We start from the raw sequence: 18,185 nt of genomic DNA on the forward strand, positions 1-18,185 counted from the left end.
GCTTTAGAGTCAGAGAGAGAAGAAAGAGTTGTGGAATCTCCCTCCAAGATCAAGGAAAATCCCTGAGGCCAGGCATGTATAAGAGGTGTCCCATTGATGTTGCTCATTCCCAGCTCCTTCGTGGTATTTTACCAACATCAGACGTATCACAACAGAACATTATCACAAGCCATAGTACAACCAGGGAAGACGAGAGAACTGCGGCAGAACACTGCTGTCATGAGAAGCAGGGGAAACACATTAAGTTCAAGCACATCTTTTGAACAAAGTAATTATTTTAATAAAAACTATACGGAAGCTATTTTTCCAGTGACACCACCAGAACTAGAAGAAACCATCAGAGATGAAAAAAATAAGAAGACTTAAGCAAATTCTAAGAGAAAAAGAGGCAGCTGTTGAAGAATTGCATGAGAAGATGCACTAAAACCAATAAAATGTCTGCGGGTTAAAGACTTCTATTACTACAGTAGTTCCCTCCTACCTGTCAGGTATCCCCAGTGGATGCCTGAAACTGAAGATGATACCAAATCTTATATAAAACCACAGTAAAGTCATGACGTTTGTTAACAACTAAATGTCTACTTAGATAAACAGCAGGCAAGTTATATACAGTATAGATATCCTGAATGAAGAGGATAATTGATCCAGAACACTGGATTTTTTGTCATGCTCCTCAGAAAGATGTTTTAAATGTTACAAATTCCTTCTTCTGGAGTTTCTCATCACTTAGACAGCTGTGTATGATGGGGAACAAAAAGAACAAAAAGCAACTGCAAATTATAAGGGACTGCTCTGTTACTTATAAAGGCATTCTCAAAGTGTCTTTGTATAGGAAACTTTGTATAGAAACTCTGTTACTTATAAAGGCATTCTCGAAGTGTCTTTGTATAGGAAACTTGAGGAGGTCCAAAAAGGTTTGAGTCATATGACTTGTCAATAATCTACATGAAGTATTTTGACTTACTTGTTTTGGAAGAAAAGTTTGGGTATTTTTCTGAGAAATGTAACTCCCCAGAATTGAGTAATTTGCATAAGGTTTTTGTTAATGTTTTATCGTCAGTTAAATTCCTCAGGCCTTACCCTGAGAATATTATGTATTCTACAATTCAAGATATGAAGTCAGCTGTAAGCATAACTTTACCTGCAAGTTTATATGTGGGCTGTCTTGGTCTCCTTACTCATAAAAATGATAGGATCTGGGGCTGGAGGGATGGCTCAGCGGTTAAGAGCACTGATTGCTCTTCCAGAGGTCCTGAGTTCAATTCCCAGCAACCGCATGGTGGCTCACAACCATCTGTAATGGGATCCGATGCCCTCTTCTGGTGTGTCTGAAGACAGCTACAGTGTTGTACTCAAATAAAAAGTGAATAAATAAAAATATTTTAAAAAAATGATAGGAGGGGTTGGGGATTTAGCTCAGTGGTAGAGTGCTTGCCTAGCAAGCGCAAGGCCCTGGGTTCGGTCCCCAGCTCCGAAAAAAAGAAAAAAGAAAAAAAAATGATAGGATCTGTTCGCTGTTGTTGATATTTTTATTTCTTCAATAAAATCTATTATAAGTGTAAAAAAAAAAAAAAAAAAAAAAAGGTGTCCCTACATTGGAAGCCCAGAGAGGCCATAGTGGGAAAGTGTGAAGGTGAAGCCTGGATTGCCTTGGAGACTCCAAGATGTTGGAGACGCCACAGTCAGGAGATATGAGTCAACAAAAGCTGCTGATAGAGTGAAAATAGCCCAAGACAGAGAAGTAGTATAGTCAACGAAGCTGAAACACACAAGACATGGAGATGCAGAATTTGAGGTTTGCCAGCTGGTGTGTTTGGTCTTGCTTTGGTCCAGTATTTCCTCACCACGCTCTCTTTCCCCCCTTTCAGAGGGGTAGTGTGTATTCTGTGCCACTGTGTGTTGGAAATATGTGACCTGCTTTTTGATTTTGATTTTACAGGCGTTACAGTTTGTCACGAGTCTCACGAAAGACTTTGAACTTCGAGCTTTTAAACATAGCTGAGACTGTGATAGACTATGGGGACTTTTGAAGTTGGACCAAATGCATTTTTCATTATGTTATGGCTACAAGCCTAGGGGGACCAGGGAGCAGAATGCAGTGGTTTGGATAAGAGCAGACCCCAGAGGCTCATATAGTTGAATGCTTGGTCACGAGGGAGTAATACTATTTGAAAGGATTAGAAGGATTAGGAGGTGTAGATTTATTGGAGGAAAGATGTCGCTGGGGGTACCTTTGGGGTTTGGGCCATGTCAGGCCCAAGCACACACACTCTCTCTGTCTCTCCCCCTCCCTCCCTCCCTCCTTCCATTTCAGGATGTAATGCTCTTAGTTCCTTCTCCAGCATAAAAATGGACTTACCCCTGAAACTGTACACTAACCCCAATTAAATGGTTTTTATAAGTATTTCCTTAGTCAAGGTGTGGCCTTGAACTCACTATGCCATCAAGGATGGCCTTGAACTTAGGTTCCTCCCACCTCTACCTCCTATGTGCTGGACAACAAGTGCTTTATGCATGGAGGCAAATGGTATACCAACCGAGCTACATCCCCAGCCCCCAAAGCGGGTAAAGGAATGCTCAGGTCTGAGCTGGGGAGGTGCCTAAGTGGGTACAGCAGTTCTCATATAAAGCATTAGGAGCAGGTTGGCACCCGCAGAGCCTGTGTAAAAACCCCACGCAGTAGTGACTGTCTCTAATCACAGTGTTCCCACAGTGGGAGGGAAACCAAGATACACGAAGACCTAGAAGTCCCTGGGTCACCTGGCGTGCAGTACACAGTGACAATGAGATGGAAGATGAAGGTCTGAGACTGTCCTCTGACCTCCGCCCACAGCCCAGAAATGTGTGGTCCCCACTCCCACCGCTCACACAAAGATGTTTGTTTAAGTGCCCAGGTTAATGAACACAATGAAGCCTGAGAGAGGGGGGGAGAGGGAAAGGGAGAGAGCAAGTGCTCAGGGAGTCAGGTGAACTAGATGCCCTAGTGAGTGTCTTGGTCACCTCCTCCCTGCTTCTGCCTTGCTCTCCCCCTGTTCAGCGGGGACAAGAGTTATTGTTATCTCATTCTGTTCTACACTGGTCTGGGGGGTGACCCTGCTTTTCCCCCAGCTACCCCACTCCTCTGCTTTTCTAAAGTCATGTGTTTATAGAGCTTACAGCCTGCAGGAGAGACGCTAAGAAATCCCATGAGCCACAGGGACCAACTACAAGGGAGCCCCGGGTTAATCCTGCAAGGCTTCCTGGAGGAGGCAACTGGAACTGGGCCAGAGCTTTCCTTTGAAGCCTCTGAGGCAGGGGCCAGGTGAACCTTGATTAAAAAAAATAATAAAACAACAACAAAATACACCCTCTTCTGACCTGCACAGAGACTGCACACGTATGGTACATAGACATATATGAAGGCAAAACACCCAAACACATAAAATTTAAAAAAGAAATCTTAAAAATAAACATTTTCTTTAGGGCTGGCAAGATGACTCAGCAGATGAGGAGCTGGCAGTTTAAGTTCCAGCCCCAGAACTCACACAGTGGAAGGAGAGAATATATTCAAATTCTCTTCTGAGCCCTACATCTGCAACGTACACACAATATATAGACAATAGACTATAAAAAAAGATGTCGGGACAGCATGCAAGTTAGTGTAAGTCAAGGAGATACTTTTTTTCAAGACAAAGACAGGGTTTCTCGGGCTGAAGAGGTGGCTCAGCGGTTAAGAGCACTGACTGCTCTTCCAGAGTTCCTGAGTTCAACTCCCAGCAACCACATGGGGGCTCACAACCATCTGTAATGAGGTCTGAAGCCCTCTTCTGGTGTGTCTGGAGAGAGTGACAGAGTACTCACATACACAAAACAAAAAAAACCCTTTTAAAAAAACATAATATTTAAAAAAAAAAAAAAGGGCTGGAGAGATGGCTCAGTGGTTAAGAGCACTGGCTGCTCTTCCAGAGGTCCTGAGTTCAATTCCCAGCAACCACATGGTGGTTCACAACCATCTGTAATGAGGTCTGATGCCCTCTTCTGGTGCTATCTGAAGATAGCGACAGTGTACTCATATAAATATAATAAATAAATATTTTAAAAAAAAGACAGGGTTTCTCTGTTTAGCTCTGACTGTCCTGGGACTCGCTGTGAAGACCAGGCTGGTCTTGAACTCACAGAGTTTGCCCCTGACTCCCAAGCGCTGGGATCAAAGGAGTGCACCAGGACCTGGCCTCGAAGAGAGTTTTTAAATTCAACTTTCTTCGGCATTTGTGTGTGTGTGTGTGTGTGTGTGTGTGTGTGTGTGTGTGTGTGTGTGTGCGCACACCACACCCCCACACACGTATGTACAGCACATAGTATACACGTGAATGTCAAAAGACAACTTTGGGAGTGGGCTCCTTCCTTCTACCTTGTGGGCTCCGGGGACCAAGCTCAGGTGCTCAGGCTTGGCTGCTAGGATGCTTCCCAACATGGCCATCTCACTGGACCAGCCTGGATGCCGTCTGAGACGTGAGTTAGAGGGGGAGCGTATCTCATTATCAGAGAGAGCCTGCCTGCAGCTCTATAAGATTCCCAGGGCAGGCCTCCCTCTCAGCTTCACCGTCTCAGCAGCAGCCAGTTGCCCCTGTGGGGACTCTTGGTGCCACCCTCTGGAGGAGATAACCAGCCCCTGAGGCAGTGGTTCTCACCCTTCCTAGTGCTGCGACCCTTTTATACGGTTCCTCATGCTGTGGTCACGCCCAGCCATGAAATCATTTTCGTTGCTACTTCGTAACTGTAGTTTTGCTACTGTTAAGAATCATCATGCAGATATCTGCAGGATAACTGGTATGTGACCGTTGTGAAAGGGTCTTTCATCCCCCCTAAAAAGGCCTCGAGACCCACAGGTTGAGGAACACTGCCTTAAGTGTTCCTGATACAGCACCAGTCAGAGGCAAACCTCAGAACTTACTATGAAATGGTGCTTGGAGGCTTCTCAAATCAAGACGGTGTCTGGGGAGTCCAGTAGGAACCCCCTCTTCCACAACGGCAATCACGGCTTCTTCCACGCTCCTGAGTTGCCAAACAGTAACTACCTTCTCTCAAACCTGCTTCATCTCGTACCAGACGAGCCCTTGCCTCCCCTCAGACCACTCGGGCCAAATCTGCTTGGCTTTCGCCAAAACAAAGCAAACCCAAAACCTCCCATCCTACCTCAAGTCATTGAATTCAAGTGCTTCGCAGAGGAAGCAAAAGGCTTCCTAATCTCATGCTTAAAAAAAATGCCAGCTATGTGCTCCCACAGGCGTCCGGCCCTGGAGGCCGAGGGCCATGGGGCTGTCTCACTAGCTCCCCAGCTGATCTACAATTCAATTCTCCTTTGTGCACAATCCCAGACACTGTCTAACAGCTCAGATCCAAGCTTTCATCCCAGGGCAGTCCAGTGCCTTACCCTCAGGCACTCCGTGAGCTCATTAGCACACGCAGAGACCAAGACAGACCAGAATCGAGGCCAGAGACCAACTATGTCGCTTCATTTGTCTGGGACAGAAAAGGTTCTGATGTCTCTCAGCACTGGGTCCCAGCCACCAGAGGAAAAGGCTGTGAGGAGTCAGAAGACGGCCAGAAGAGACCCACGAGGCCCTCAAAAAGTTCATACAAAGCAGATTAAAGACGAAACACTCAAGGCAGCCCTGATGTGAGTGACAGGTGTTCTGGGTGTCAGACGGGAGGTGGTTTGGCTCCAAGAAGATGCTGGATCTGACCTGGGGTGTGAATGAATGACCTGTTGGTTTCCCCGGGAACTGTCCGTTTGTCCTCTGCTTTAAGCCCACATCAGGCTCGCCCCAGTGTGTTCCTATTTCTCTTACAGTTAACTAGAATGGAGATGATTTTCATCAGTAATGAGGTACCTGGAAAACAGGGTTAGATCTCTACATATAAGGGGTTATATAAAATCTAAAAAAAAAAAAAAAAAAAAGTTAGCACACAGCCTAAGGGTCAGCCATCCTGTTCTGTTAAGAAAAATAGAGGTCTTTAAAACTTTTTAAAAATTCACTTTACATCCCAGTATCAGTTCCCCTTCTTTTTCACACAGATCCTCCCCTCATCCTTCCTCCCCTTCTCATTTGAGAAGGGGGAGCCCCCCTGGGTACCACCCCACCCTGGCACATCAAGTCACTACAGGACTAGGGGCATCCTCTCCCACTGGGGCCAGACAAGGCTGCCCAGGTAAGGTCCATAGGTAAGCAAGAGATCCTCTCCAGTTATTGAGGGACACACATGAAGACCAAGGTGCACATCTGCTACATATGTGAGGGTGTGTGTGTGGGGGGGGTGATAAGGCTTATTATCAAGCCAAGAAGGACAATGTGTAAAATAAAGTCCCCTCTCTGTATACCAATTGCATCCCACAAAATGGTCTTTTCTGCAGGTAAAAAAAAATCGTGGAGGTAGATTGAAATTTTGCTTCTGGGCCAGGGGTATCCTACGTTCAGCGGACAGTGATGGCCTAGTACGCCTTCATCCCCACAGTGAATTAACTGCATCTCTGTGTGAGGGACCCAAGACGATCACTGTCTGCCTCTCTCCTGTCGAGAGAATGGCTTCAAGGCCAGCATAGGTGTCAGTGGGTGAGTTCTGAGCACAGCAAGGCTCTGGTAAGCAAAGAGCAGGGAAAGGTAGTAGTAGGCTCACACAGGCTAGCCCACTCTCTCACCAGCCCCTTGGTGATATCATAGACCCTCCTCCCACGGCTACTAATCCCAAACATACTGAAGGCCAACTCCTAAAAGTCTACCCAGGGGTCCTGAGGCTTGTCCCAGTTGGCTCTGCATCTCTAAAGTGACCTGGGATGAGGAGGGGTCCTGAGGCTTGTCCCAGTTGGCTCTGCATCTCTAAAGTGACCTGGGATGAGGAGGGGTCCTGAGGCTTGTCCCAGTTGGCTCTGCATCTCTAAAGTGACCTGGGATGAGGAGGGGTCCTGAGGCTTGTCCCAGTTGGCTCTGCATCTCTAAAGTGACCTGGGATGAGGAGGGGTCCTGAGGCTTGTCCCAGTTGGCTCTGCATCTCTAAAGTGACCTGGGATAAGGAGGGGTCCTGAGGCTTGTCCCAGTTGGCTCTGCATCTCTAAAGTGACCTGGGAGGAGGAGACTAGGGCTCATCTGGCTTACACTCAGGACACGGTCCATCGCCGCCCACCGTGGGAAGTCGACAGGAAGTCAAGGCAGGAACTGAAGAGACCTCGGAAGGATGCTGAATCCTGGCTTGCCCCTCAGGGCTTGCTCAGCCGACATTATTATACAACCAAAGACCACCGGCCCAGGGGTGGCACTGCCCACCATAGGCTGGGTCCCCGCATCGATCATTAATCAAGACAACACCGTGCAGACCCGCCTACTACCCGCCTCATAGAGGCAGTTCCTCAGTTGAAGTCTCTTCCTCCTGCATGGCTCTAACTCTCATCAAGTGGACAAGACAAGGCAGCAGGGTTGTCAGGGAGGGCTTCCCTGAGGACTTGGGGTGTCCAGGACTCTGCTCTCAAGGTCACCTCTCCTTTCTCATTTCTTCAGAATGACTCAGACTAAAGTGGCCCTGACCCAGTACATTCCAGGATAGAGCAGTGGGTGACCCGTGGGTGAAAAGCTTACAGGACAAAAGTCACCAGACATCCGAGGAAGAAAGCTACCCGAAAAGAATGTCAACAAACTGGGAAACACATGACCTCCAGCAGAAACCAGCACAGGCTGACCAAGGGTGCCAAAGAGGGACGGCAGAGACACCTGACAAAGTGCGGAGGAAGGTACAGATGCAAAGAAAGAGCTGAAGTCAGAGAAAGAACTAGAAATATCGCGTGTGAAATACATAAAATAGGTCACTGAGAAATAATAAGAACATGAGAAGTCACTCGTTGAAAAATAATAGAAAACACGGAAGCAGATTTTGGTGTTTTCTTTTTCTGATAGAATATGAAAACAAAATAATAAATCCTTCTTTTCTTTCTTCTTTCTTCTTTTTCTTTTCTTTTTTTTTTTTTTTTTTTTTTTTTTTTGAGACAGTCTCAAGTGGCCCAGGCTGGTGTCAAACTCACTCTTTACCTGAGTCTGGCTTTGAACACCTGAGCCCTCTGCCTTCGTTTTCCAAGTACTGGGATCACAGATGTGGACCACTGTACTTGGCTTCAGAAACTTTTTTTCTTTCTTTAAAAGATACTGTTTGCAGGACCACTGTGCTCATGAACTCCCAGTTGGAGTGAATAGGATCAAAATAAACTGGATGAAAATTTTAAGGACTTACTAGCATTGTAAAACATATTGTTTAGACTATAGAAGGTCAAGCACGTGACAGATAGAGAACCACTGGTTAGAGTTAAGACCAGGGAAAGAGCTGCTTAACTGGAAGGTTCCACTGGCCCCCCAGTAAGTGGACAAGAAGGCAAAATAAATACAAGAATTTAAAGTTAGACAGCAGGGAAGCCAGAAGCAGAAGAGCACCGGTAAGGAAGACGGAGGTTGACCCTGTTGGAATAAAATGGCATACATTCCTTACAGCCTGCAAAAGCAAAGAGCCTTGGCCACTAGCAAGAATATATCTTACATTATGAACTATCAGAGACGAAACGAAATTTCTAAATGGTTCTAGAGGTGAGAACCACAGCAGGGTAGCACCTGTGCCTTCGTCGTCGTCGTCAACAGAAACCACGGACTTTTTAAATTGTATTTGTATGTTTATGGGGCGGGTAGCACATGTCCCCTCATGCATGTGGAGGTCAGAGGACAGCTTTCGGGAGTCAGTTCTCTTCTTCCACCATGCGGGTCCTGGGGATGAAGGGCCTTAACCCACTGAGCCATCAGGCTGGCCCAGACACTACCAGCATCTTTTATTGAGATTGTTGTGAATGTCTCAAAATGAGGTTTACACTCCTGAGAGCTTCAAAATGGTGATTGCGATTCAGTTCTGTTGGTGCTTGTGATATAATGAATTAATAACTATATGTATGACGGTTACCACTTTCTCCTTTTGGGCAGGTATAGTAGGGGTTTGAGACAGACACTCCCTATGTAGTCTAGGCTAGCCTTACTATGGAGCTTTGGCTAGACGCTCTATGTGGCCCAGACTAATCATGAACTTGTGACCTTGCCTCAGCCACCCAAGCATGAAAATTACAGGCATGCCTCCCCAGCCTTCTTGTTACTTCCTAAGAGCCATTTCATGGGCTGGAGAGATGGCTCAGTGGTTAGAACTGACTGCTCTTCCAGAGGGCCTGAGTTCAATTCCCAGCAACCACATGGTGGCTCACAACCATCTGGAATGGGATCCGACTCCGACTTCTGGTGTGTCTGAGGACAGCGACAGTGTACTCATATAAAATAAAATAAATAAGTCTTTAAAAAAATAAAAGGAGCCATTTTATAATACCCTCAGTAACTCTATGCATTTCATACACTTGACATTTTCCTCAGAAAAGATACGTTTCAGGCCCTGACCCCAGTGGGCCATGGTGCACCTGTGCATAGGAGCACACACTCCGCAGATCTGGAGGATGGAGGCGACAGTCTGCCTCCACCTGGTCCTTATTTCCTATGCTGTCTCTGGATACAAACTCATGGATACAAACGGATACAAACTCGCCTTTCTCTCAAACGGATACAAACTCGCCTTTCTCTCTTGTGAACTCTAACATTGCAAGATGGCGTCATACCTCCTTGGGTCTTCAATGCCTAGAATGGGACTCAGCACCAATTGAGCCATTACCTATAGAAGACCTACTGTGTATGCAAAACTTGGGTCCTACTGAATGAATGAAGAGTCATTCAGAAGCAGTGAATCCATTCATTTGCTAGTCTCCCTTCACGCCTCAGTTTTTTCCACAGAACGAGGGCTGCACACTGCTCACTGCCGCAGCCAACTCTGAGGACCATGGAGAAGAGGAACCCAGTTCTCATTCCCAGTGAGACCCTTTCTTCCCCATGGACAGAAGTGAACTGTTTCTGAATGGGACAATGAATCAGGCCACTTGTTCTGGGAAAGCAGGTGACAGAGAAAGCTACTCACATTTTTACCTATCAGCTCCTTCTACAAAGAGCACCGAGAAGAGAGTGAGTTCAGGGCTCTAAAACGTACGAAACAATGCTCTTCTCTTTGATGGCTGAGACTGAACCTCATTATGTAGCTCAGGCTAGCCTCAAATTCAGAGATCTACCTACTTCTGCCTCCACAGTGCCAAGACTGTCTTTATTTTATATGGAATGGGATTGTATGTATCCAGGCTGGCTTTTAATTCATTTATAGCCAAGGATGACCTTGAGTTTCTCCTCCTAAGAGCTGGAATTTGAGGACAAGTATCCCCATTCTGAGTTTCTGCGGTGCTGGGGACCAAACCCGTGCCTTTGAACAGGCTGGGTAGGTTCTCTACCAATGGAGCTCCACACCTGGCTGATCTTCTAAAGAACGGAGACTATGAGCTTCTCCCAAAGACAGTTTACCTTGATGTAGTTACTGGTCTAGCCTAGCGAGCCTTGAGAAGAGGGGGACCCTCCATGGTCCCAGGTGGTTCAGGGGACTCCTGCAGTCATGGAATGGGTGCTTGCCCTCTCTGGAGTTCCAGTGTTGCTTCAAACTCTATGATGTCATCAACTGGTTACAGTGGCTAAGGGTAGGTACCTAGATACCTTGGGACTCCGTTTCCTTCTAAGGGATCGTCACTAGGCCAGAAGGCTGGATAACCTTGTCAAACCTGCTTACATGTGCTGAAAGACCATGGTGGCACAGCAGGCTAAACCAGCGGGCCAGATTATCTATCCAGAAAGGTTGCTGCGGATCCAGAGGGAAGTGGGATAGAGAGCTGAGGGCGTGGTACCCAGGAAGGAGAACTGGGGAGAGGTTACAAGGACAGCCAGGTTCCCAGCTAATTAGGACAAAACCTAATGGGCCAGGGAGCTGACTCAGCAGTTAGAGCACTGGCTGCTCCTCCAGAGGATGAAGGGTAATTCCCAGCACCCACAGGGTGGCTCACAGCGGTCTGTAATCCTGTTCCAGGGGATCCTATCCGTCACACGGGCAGGCAGAACACTGATGTACATTAAATAAATAAGACAAAACCTACTGAGATTTCGTCAGGGCCCAGCAAAATTGGGAGGTAAACCATCAGGAGGCAAACAGGAGAACTGACACAGTTCCACGGCAACCTTGACTGTCTCAAAAAGACGAGAGGAAGTGCCCGTGAGGTAGCTCAGCCATTGGGAGCGCTCACCACTAAGCTGAACCTGAGTTCAACCCCAGAACCTGCATGGTAGAGAGAACTAATTCCAGAAAGATGCCCTCCAACACACACACACACACACACACACACACACACACACACGTGAAAACTTAAAAACCACAGGAAAGGGCTGGAAAGACAGCTCTGGCTAAGAGCAGTGACTGCTCCTGTGTAGAACACAAGTTTCGTTCCCAGGACCCACATGGCAGCTCATGATCATTTTAAGTCCAGATTCAGGGGGGTCCATGCTCTCTTCTGGCCTTGTGAGTGCCAGTCATGCACACAGTGCACAGACACACACTCGTACAAAACATTCATATGCATAGAATAAAAATATAGGGACGGGGATTTAGCCCAGTGGTAGAGCGCTTGCCTAGCAAGCACAAGGCCCTGGGTTCGGTCCCCAGCTCCGGAAAAAAAAAAAAAAATATATATATATATATATATATATATATATATATATATATATATATATATAAAGGAGGAGGGGAAATAGGGGGAAAAGGAAGAGGTTTCTCCAAAGAAACAAAATAAATTTAAGAAATCCTCTAACGCTTCTCCAGAGAGGCATAGCTTTGAAACACAGAAAAGCTTGGCGGTGCCATCTAGGACCTGTGCACAGAACTACATGGCCTCTGGCTGTTTCAGAAAGCACTGAAGAGAGAGTCCTTCAACTCCCTCATCTGGCCCTAGGCTGCTCGTGTGTGTTCTCGTGTGTGTTCTCGTGTTCTCTCTCTCTCTCTCTCTCTCTCTCTCTCTCTCTCCTCCTCTCCTCTCCCTCTCCTCCCCCCTCCTCCTCCCTCCCCTCCCTCCTCCCTCCCCCCCCTCTCTGGGACTCGCCTCTCTGTCTGCTACTGACAGACTGCCTCAGCATGTGAGCCACTCGTCCCCTCTCCTCCCCTCTCGGGCAACCAGCAACAATGCGGGGTTGAGACAATGTGTCAAACACGTCAACTCAACCTAGACTGTGCAATATTCTTCTTTGTTTCCCATGAGAAGGAGTTGTCACTCACACACACACACACACACACACACACACACACACACACACCCCACAGGAAAGCTTCTTAGAAAACTTTATTTTAAAAAACATACTCCAGGGCTAGAGAGATGGCTCAGTGGTTAAGAGCACCGACTGCTCTTCCAAAGGTACTGAGTTCAATTCCCAGCAAGCACATGGTGGCCCTCAACCATCTGTAATGGGATCTGATGCCCTCTTCTGGTGTGTCTGAAAAGCCATATTCCTCCTCAGTAAGTATTACAATCCTGGGTTCCTTCTGAAACTAAAAAATTGTCAGACTCTTGGTGGTGGTAAGCCCACTCCTTTAACCTTTGGGCTCCAAAGGAGGCAGAAGCAGGTGGATCTCTAGGAGTTCAAGGTCAACAGAATGAGTTTCGAGACAGCCAGGACTACACAGAAAACCTGTTTCAAAAACAAAAATTAATTTAAAAAAAGATACATCTGGCAACAAGCTTACAATCTCCCCAGATGAGGAGTCCACAGAGTCTGGGGACAGGACAGAAAGGACGGGCATTTCAGGGAAGAGAGAGCTAGGAGCAGAGGGAAAGGAATGGCTCCTGGAGAAAGAGTCAGGGACGCATCGGCTCCAGATAGCTCCAGTAGGTAGGGTTAGGGAATACTGGTGGACAGGGGTTCCCCACTTCAGAGAGAAAGAGACTGGTAGAGGAGGAGAAAGGACTCTGGGGCTGGGGAGATAGGAAAGTGCTTGTCTCCAAACATCAGGGCTGAGTCGCAGCCACAGGTAAGACCCATTCTGGTGTGGCTGGTGTGCCTGCAGTTCTAATGGTTCTAATGGTAGGAGGTGGAGACAGGAGGATGCCTGGGACTTGCTGGACAGCCAGCCTAGCCTAATCAGTGGGGACCCTGTCCCAAAGGAGATGGATGGCATTTATGTGGGGGACACAGAAGTTGTTCTCTGGCCTCCATGCACATGTGTAAAACATACACACACACACACACACACACACACGCGAACACACACATGTGTATGCACACAAATATACACGTATATACACGAACACATATCCACATATACATGTGTACATATACATACACACCCCTACACATGAACACATATCTGCATGTGTGCACACATGTACACACACCTGAACATGGACACATGTGAATGCACACATACAACTTCCAACTGGCACCAGTCCAAGAGCAAGCGCTTAGGCGCAGGTCACATGGTCACTGCTCAGTCATGTCAATCAAGTGAAATGTGGATACTGGCTTCAGTAGATCCTCAGTTGGCAGGAAGTCTGGACTGGACTCTATAGATCCCATATGTCCCTTGATGGGACCTGGAGATGCCCAGGGCTCTCGGGGGAAAGCTCCACGGCTAGTGCCAAGGTTCCTGGAAACCCGTTTCTTTTATTCATGGACCCGTACTCATACACCTCACAGTCCAAAACAAAGGCAGACAGCAGCGTCACAGGAATGAGAAACAGTACCTCGAATGGTGTCCCACCCCACAATATACACATGGGCAATGGCACCCCAGGTGTTCACAGAGTGCCCTAAGAGGGTGACATTCCTCCTGGCTTCAGTGGGCTCCTCCATACTCGGAGATGCAGGTGCCAAAGCCCTTGTCCCACCTCACCCCACCCACCCCACCCCCGGGGCCTCTAAAGCCAACCTGACAAGTGCGGCCATATTAGCCTAGATCCCCGAGTTCACTATGCCCTTCTCCCTCTCAAGGGTTCAGGCCCAGTCTCCCACCAGAGGTAGCTTAATGCCTGGAAAGGGAGGCTCCAGCAACCCCAAGACCGGATACTATTGAATGCTCACAGCTCAAGTGAAAGACTTGCCAAATGGGCGTCTCTGGGGCCAGATCCTTTGACTTTTTAAAGTCAGCCCCTCTTTGGCCAGAATATGCCAAATGGAGGTGTCGCCGAGCGTCACTGCCAGGCCAGCACCGGGATGCTGAGTACTGAGAGAGGAAGGTCAGCCCGGCGGTCGTCTGGTGGCCCCTGGTCACCACAGGCTGGGCCACCTAGTTGTCCTTCGGCAGCTGCTGTAACCTCTTGGCTACAGCTGTGATCAGAGCTGCTCCCTTCCCGCTGCCGTCTTCTGACAACATGAAAGTCACGTCGCACTGAGGAGCCAGGTCCTTCACTGTCTCCTGCAGTATCCGGGAGAAGCTGGGACAAGAGGAAGAGTGGAGATCAGCCCTTGTAGTGGGGTTGGTGGGAGCATGGTGATCACGTTTTCCTCTCTGGCCTTAGGGGAAAACGCCCTCGGGTCAGGTGTGGTGCTAGCTGCAGGATTCTCACAGAACCAATCCAAAGAGTCTCCATTCCTAGTTCAGGGCTTCTGTTAAGGGGGGGGGGGGGGCACTCCATCAAACTGTCGTCAGCACCTTTTGCTTTATCTTCATTTTACTAGACAGGGCTTCTCTGTGTAGCCCTGGCTGTTCTGGAACTCACTCTGTAGACCAGGCTGGCCTTGAACTTAAGAGATCAGCCTGCCTCTGCCTCTCAAGTGCAGGGCAAGGGCCTGCACCATCACTGCCCTGAGGTGTCAGCACCTGTGGTTTCTTTCTTTCAATTCTTAGTTCAAGAAAGAGATCTGGAGCTGGTGAGATGGCTCAGAGGAGCCTGCCTGCCTTCAGGCCTGAGTTCGATTCCTGGGTGGGTTCCGTGTGCTGATAGAAGAGAGCTAACGCCTATGCATCCACATATGTCCATACATACACATATACACATGTATACACATATACACATGTATATGTATACAAAACCATAGAGACACATATACACATATGTACATGCATACAAAACCATAGATACACACATACACATATGTACATGTATGCAAAACTATAGATACACATATACACATATGTACATGTATGCAAAACTATAGATACACATATGTATGTGTATGCAAAACCATAGATACACATATACATATACGTACATGTATACAAAACCATAGATACACATATATACATAAGTATGTGTATGCAAAATAAATGTAAAGACATTTAAAAGGCTATATGTGTAGAAACCAGATTCCAAAATGTGTGTCTCCCCGGGACAAAGAAAAGCAGCTGTAAGGCAGAGATCAGCACCACAGGGATTTTAAAATCGTGTTCCACATCTCCTTTGTCGCCAAAAGAAGATGGGAACATTGAACAACACGATAGCTTCTGCTGGGTGTGGTGGTGCATGGTATTAATCCCAGCCCTTGGGAGGCATTGGCAGGCAGATCTCTGTGAGTTCAAGGCCAGCCTGGTCTACAAAGTGAGCTCCAGGACAGCCAGGGCTACACAAAGAAACTCTGTCTCAACCCTCCCTCCCACCACAAAGAGCAAATAATAACTCTCATTACTGAAGATATTAATTTAAGCCTCATGACACTCTATGAGGACTATGATTTTGTTGTTGTTTGGTTGGTTTTTGTTTTTGTTTTTTGAGGGTTTTTTGTTTGTTTTGTTTTTTTTTTTTTTTTTTTTTTTTTTGTCTATAGAAAAAGAGTTGAAGCTCAAAGCAGGCAAAAACTGGCCCTATGCCACCTGGCTTCTGCTGGGTGGTGTCCATTTAATCTCCATGCATCATTCCCTGAGGGGCAGAGGTCATCGATGTTGACCTGGCTGGAGTTTAAAGGCTGACCCCTAGCCTCACATGGCCAACCAAGAAGCAGGAGCACCAGCCCTTGCATCAGCCTCAGCAGCAGTGGGCTCTACTACCCACAGTTACCATCCCCATGGAGCCACACCTTCCCATTGTGAAGATGAAGTTTGTGTGGGTCCAGCTGGGCCCCCCCCTTGCCTGCCCTTTGTCCTGGTTCCCACCCCCGTCTCGGGGACTCACTGTGGGTGCAGCTTGTACAGGGTGCCATCCACGCCCACAGTGACCTTGAAGTGCTGGAGGCCCTGGTCTTCTCTCCTTTTCTCCACGATGGCAGCCATGCCGGCGCCGCACATCTGGGCAGCCCTCCGAGACACAGCCCCGCACACCTCCTTCACCACAATGCTGTCTTCGCAGGTGCTGTCTAGGCCCAGCTGCTGCAGGATCCTCCTGACCTGCAGGAGGGCCAGCCGGTCACTGTGGACAAGCAGGCCAGACCATTAGCAGCCGCTTCCCTCACCGGGACCTGCTTCACCTGATCCAGTCTTGTCGCCTGGCTGTGCCTGAGCCTAAAGAGCCCTGTCAATGGCTGGGGTGTGGGGTGGCGGTCTGGTTCCCAGTTGAGCTGAGGTTTGAAACCCCAGTGACCATAAGGAACAGTAAGCTTTTCCCTAAATTCCCAGAAAACTACAGCCCCCCCCCACATGCCCCTGTAGAGAGGTTTGTGACCCTCAGTCACGTGGGAGCAGCACCCCAAGCCCTCCCACATGTAGATTTCCAAGCTCTCAGGCCGAGCCAACAGGAAGTACCTGCTGTCAGACACTGACCCATCCAAAAACTGTATATAAGAATGCTATCGAGAAGGAACAAAGGTATGTGAGAATCACTCCTTCGTCTGAGAGCTTCTATCATTAAGAGCTGTAACACTGCTGCTGGCTGAAGAGCTCCGTTCTCCTGAACTCGCCCTACACCCCTCCCTGGCTAGTTCTCCTCCTGCTGGCTCAGCCCGGCTGGCCTGACATCTTGGAGCAACTGCAGCCTCAGTGGTGGAGAAAGAGGTGGTGCGGCACCAGCAGGGGAGGCAGTGGAGGCTGCCAAGGATCCCCCTTCCTGCTCGAGCTCTCTCCCCTTCACCTGAACCCTCCCACTTGGCCGGGCCAGAGATATCTGAGGAAAGCCTCCAGCACACAGGCCCACAGTGGGGCTGCAGAACATCAGAGACACAGGAAAAGTCCTCCACCCTAGGAAGTCAGTCCTGTTGCCCTTAAACAGCGAGATGTAAGGGCACACTCTCGCTCACATTACTAGGAGCTAATATCAGAGTCAGCGGCCAACATACCAGATGCCCATTTCTCAGGAGTCTAAGGCTCGAGGTACAAGGGCTATCCTTTGAGACTCCCCTGTGGTGCTCTCTCCCCGTTCTGGAAGCCAATTTCCTTCCGTCTCTATTTCTGTCCTTTTGGGGTCTGTTTCTTGCTATAGGCTATGTTTCTACCTTTGGCTGGCCCAGTTTTCACTCTGCGGCTCAGTCTCCAAGTCATGATAATCCTCCTGCCTCTGCCTCCCCAGTGCTGGGACTAGAGGTGTGTGCTGTCAACCCAGTGAAATATATTCTCTTAGAAAACCGAGCCATGTTCTCAGCATAAGCTGCATACGGCTGGGATGTTCAATGGTCAAGAGACTAAAGTAATACATGTGGGGCTGGAGAGGTGGCTCAGTGGTTACGAGCACTGACTGCACTTCCAGAGGTCCTGGGTTCAATTCCAGCAACCACATGGTGGCTCATGGCCATTTGTACTGGGATCTGATGCCCTCACTGGCAGTGTACTCATATATATAAAATAAATCAGTCTTTAAACAACAATAACAACAACAACAACAACAACAACAACAACAACAACAACAACAAAGGAATAGATGGCACACGATGAGACCTTGAAGGATGAGAGCCCTTAACCCAGGGATCCGCAACACGGGGAGAATAGAGATTGCTGAGGGCTGAGGCCTCACGGGACATCTGGATCACATCCCTTCCTCCCAGGGGCGTGTCATCTCAGAGGAGGAGGCAGAATGAACCAGAGGAAGTGATGACTACTACATCAAAACCGGACAGGACGGGAGAGTGGCACACAGCACTTGGAACAGCTGTGACTGCGTGCACGAGGCCTGAGTAAAGCTTAGCCACGGCACAGAGGGCAGAGGAGGTCACAGAGCCCCCTTGGCTTGAGAGAGCTTTCTTCAGGGACGGAGGCCCAGGAAGGCTGCCCATGCTCCTGCACATGGGCATACAGACAGCATGGGATAGACCCGGTGGGTTCTCTCAAAAAGAGCGCATGAAACTGGAGAGGGAATAGCGTGGGAGGGGCTG

The 18,185-nt window shown here is 48.2% G+C and overlaps 1 protein-coding gene across 1 annotated transcript in view; it reads right to left on the reverse strand.

Annotated features, from left to right (window-relative positions):
• Window positions 1–13,596: 13,596 nt before the first annotated feature.
• Hkdc1 (hexokinase domain containing 1) overlaps window positions 13,597–18,185 on the reverse strand; it is a 41,467-nt gene continuing 36,878 nt past the window's right edge. Inside the window, exons 17-18 of the mRNA XM_032888879.1 lie at window positions 16,061–16,294; window positions 13,597–14,386 (exon numbers count right to left, since the gene is read on the reverse strand). Of these exons, the coding sequence (XP_032744770.1) occupies window positions 14,239–14,386; window positions 16,061–16,294 (382 nt within the window). The 3' untranslated portion in view covers window positions 13,597–14,238. The remainder of the gene's footprint in view (window positions 14,387–16,060; window positions 16,295–18,185) is intronic.

Source organism: Rattus rattus, chromosome 18 (genome assembly GCF_011064425.1).
Source record: "Rattus rattus isolate New Zealand chromosome 18, Rrattus_CSIRO_v1, whole genome shotgun sequence".
NCBI lineage: Eukaryota > Metazoa > Chordata > Mammalia > Rodentia > Muridae > Rattus > Rattus rattus.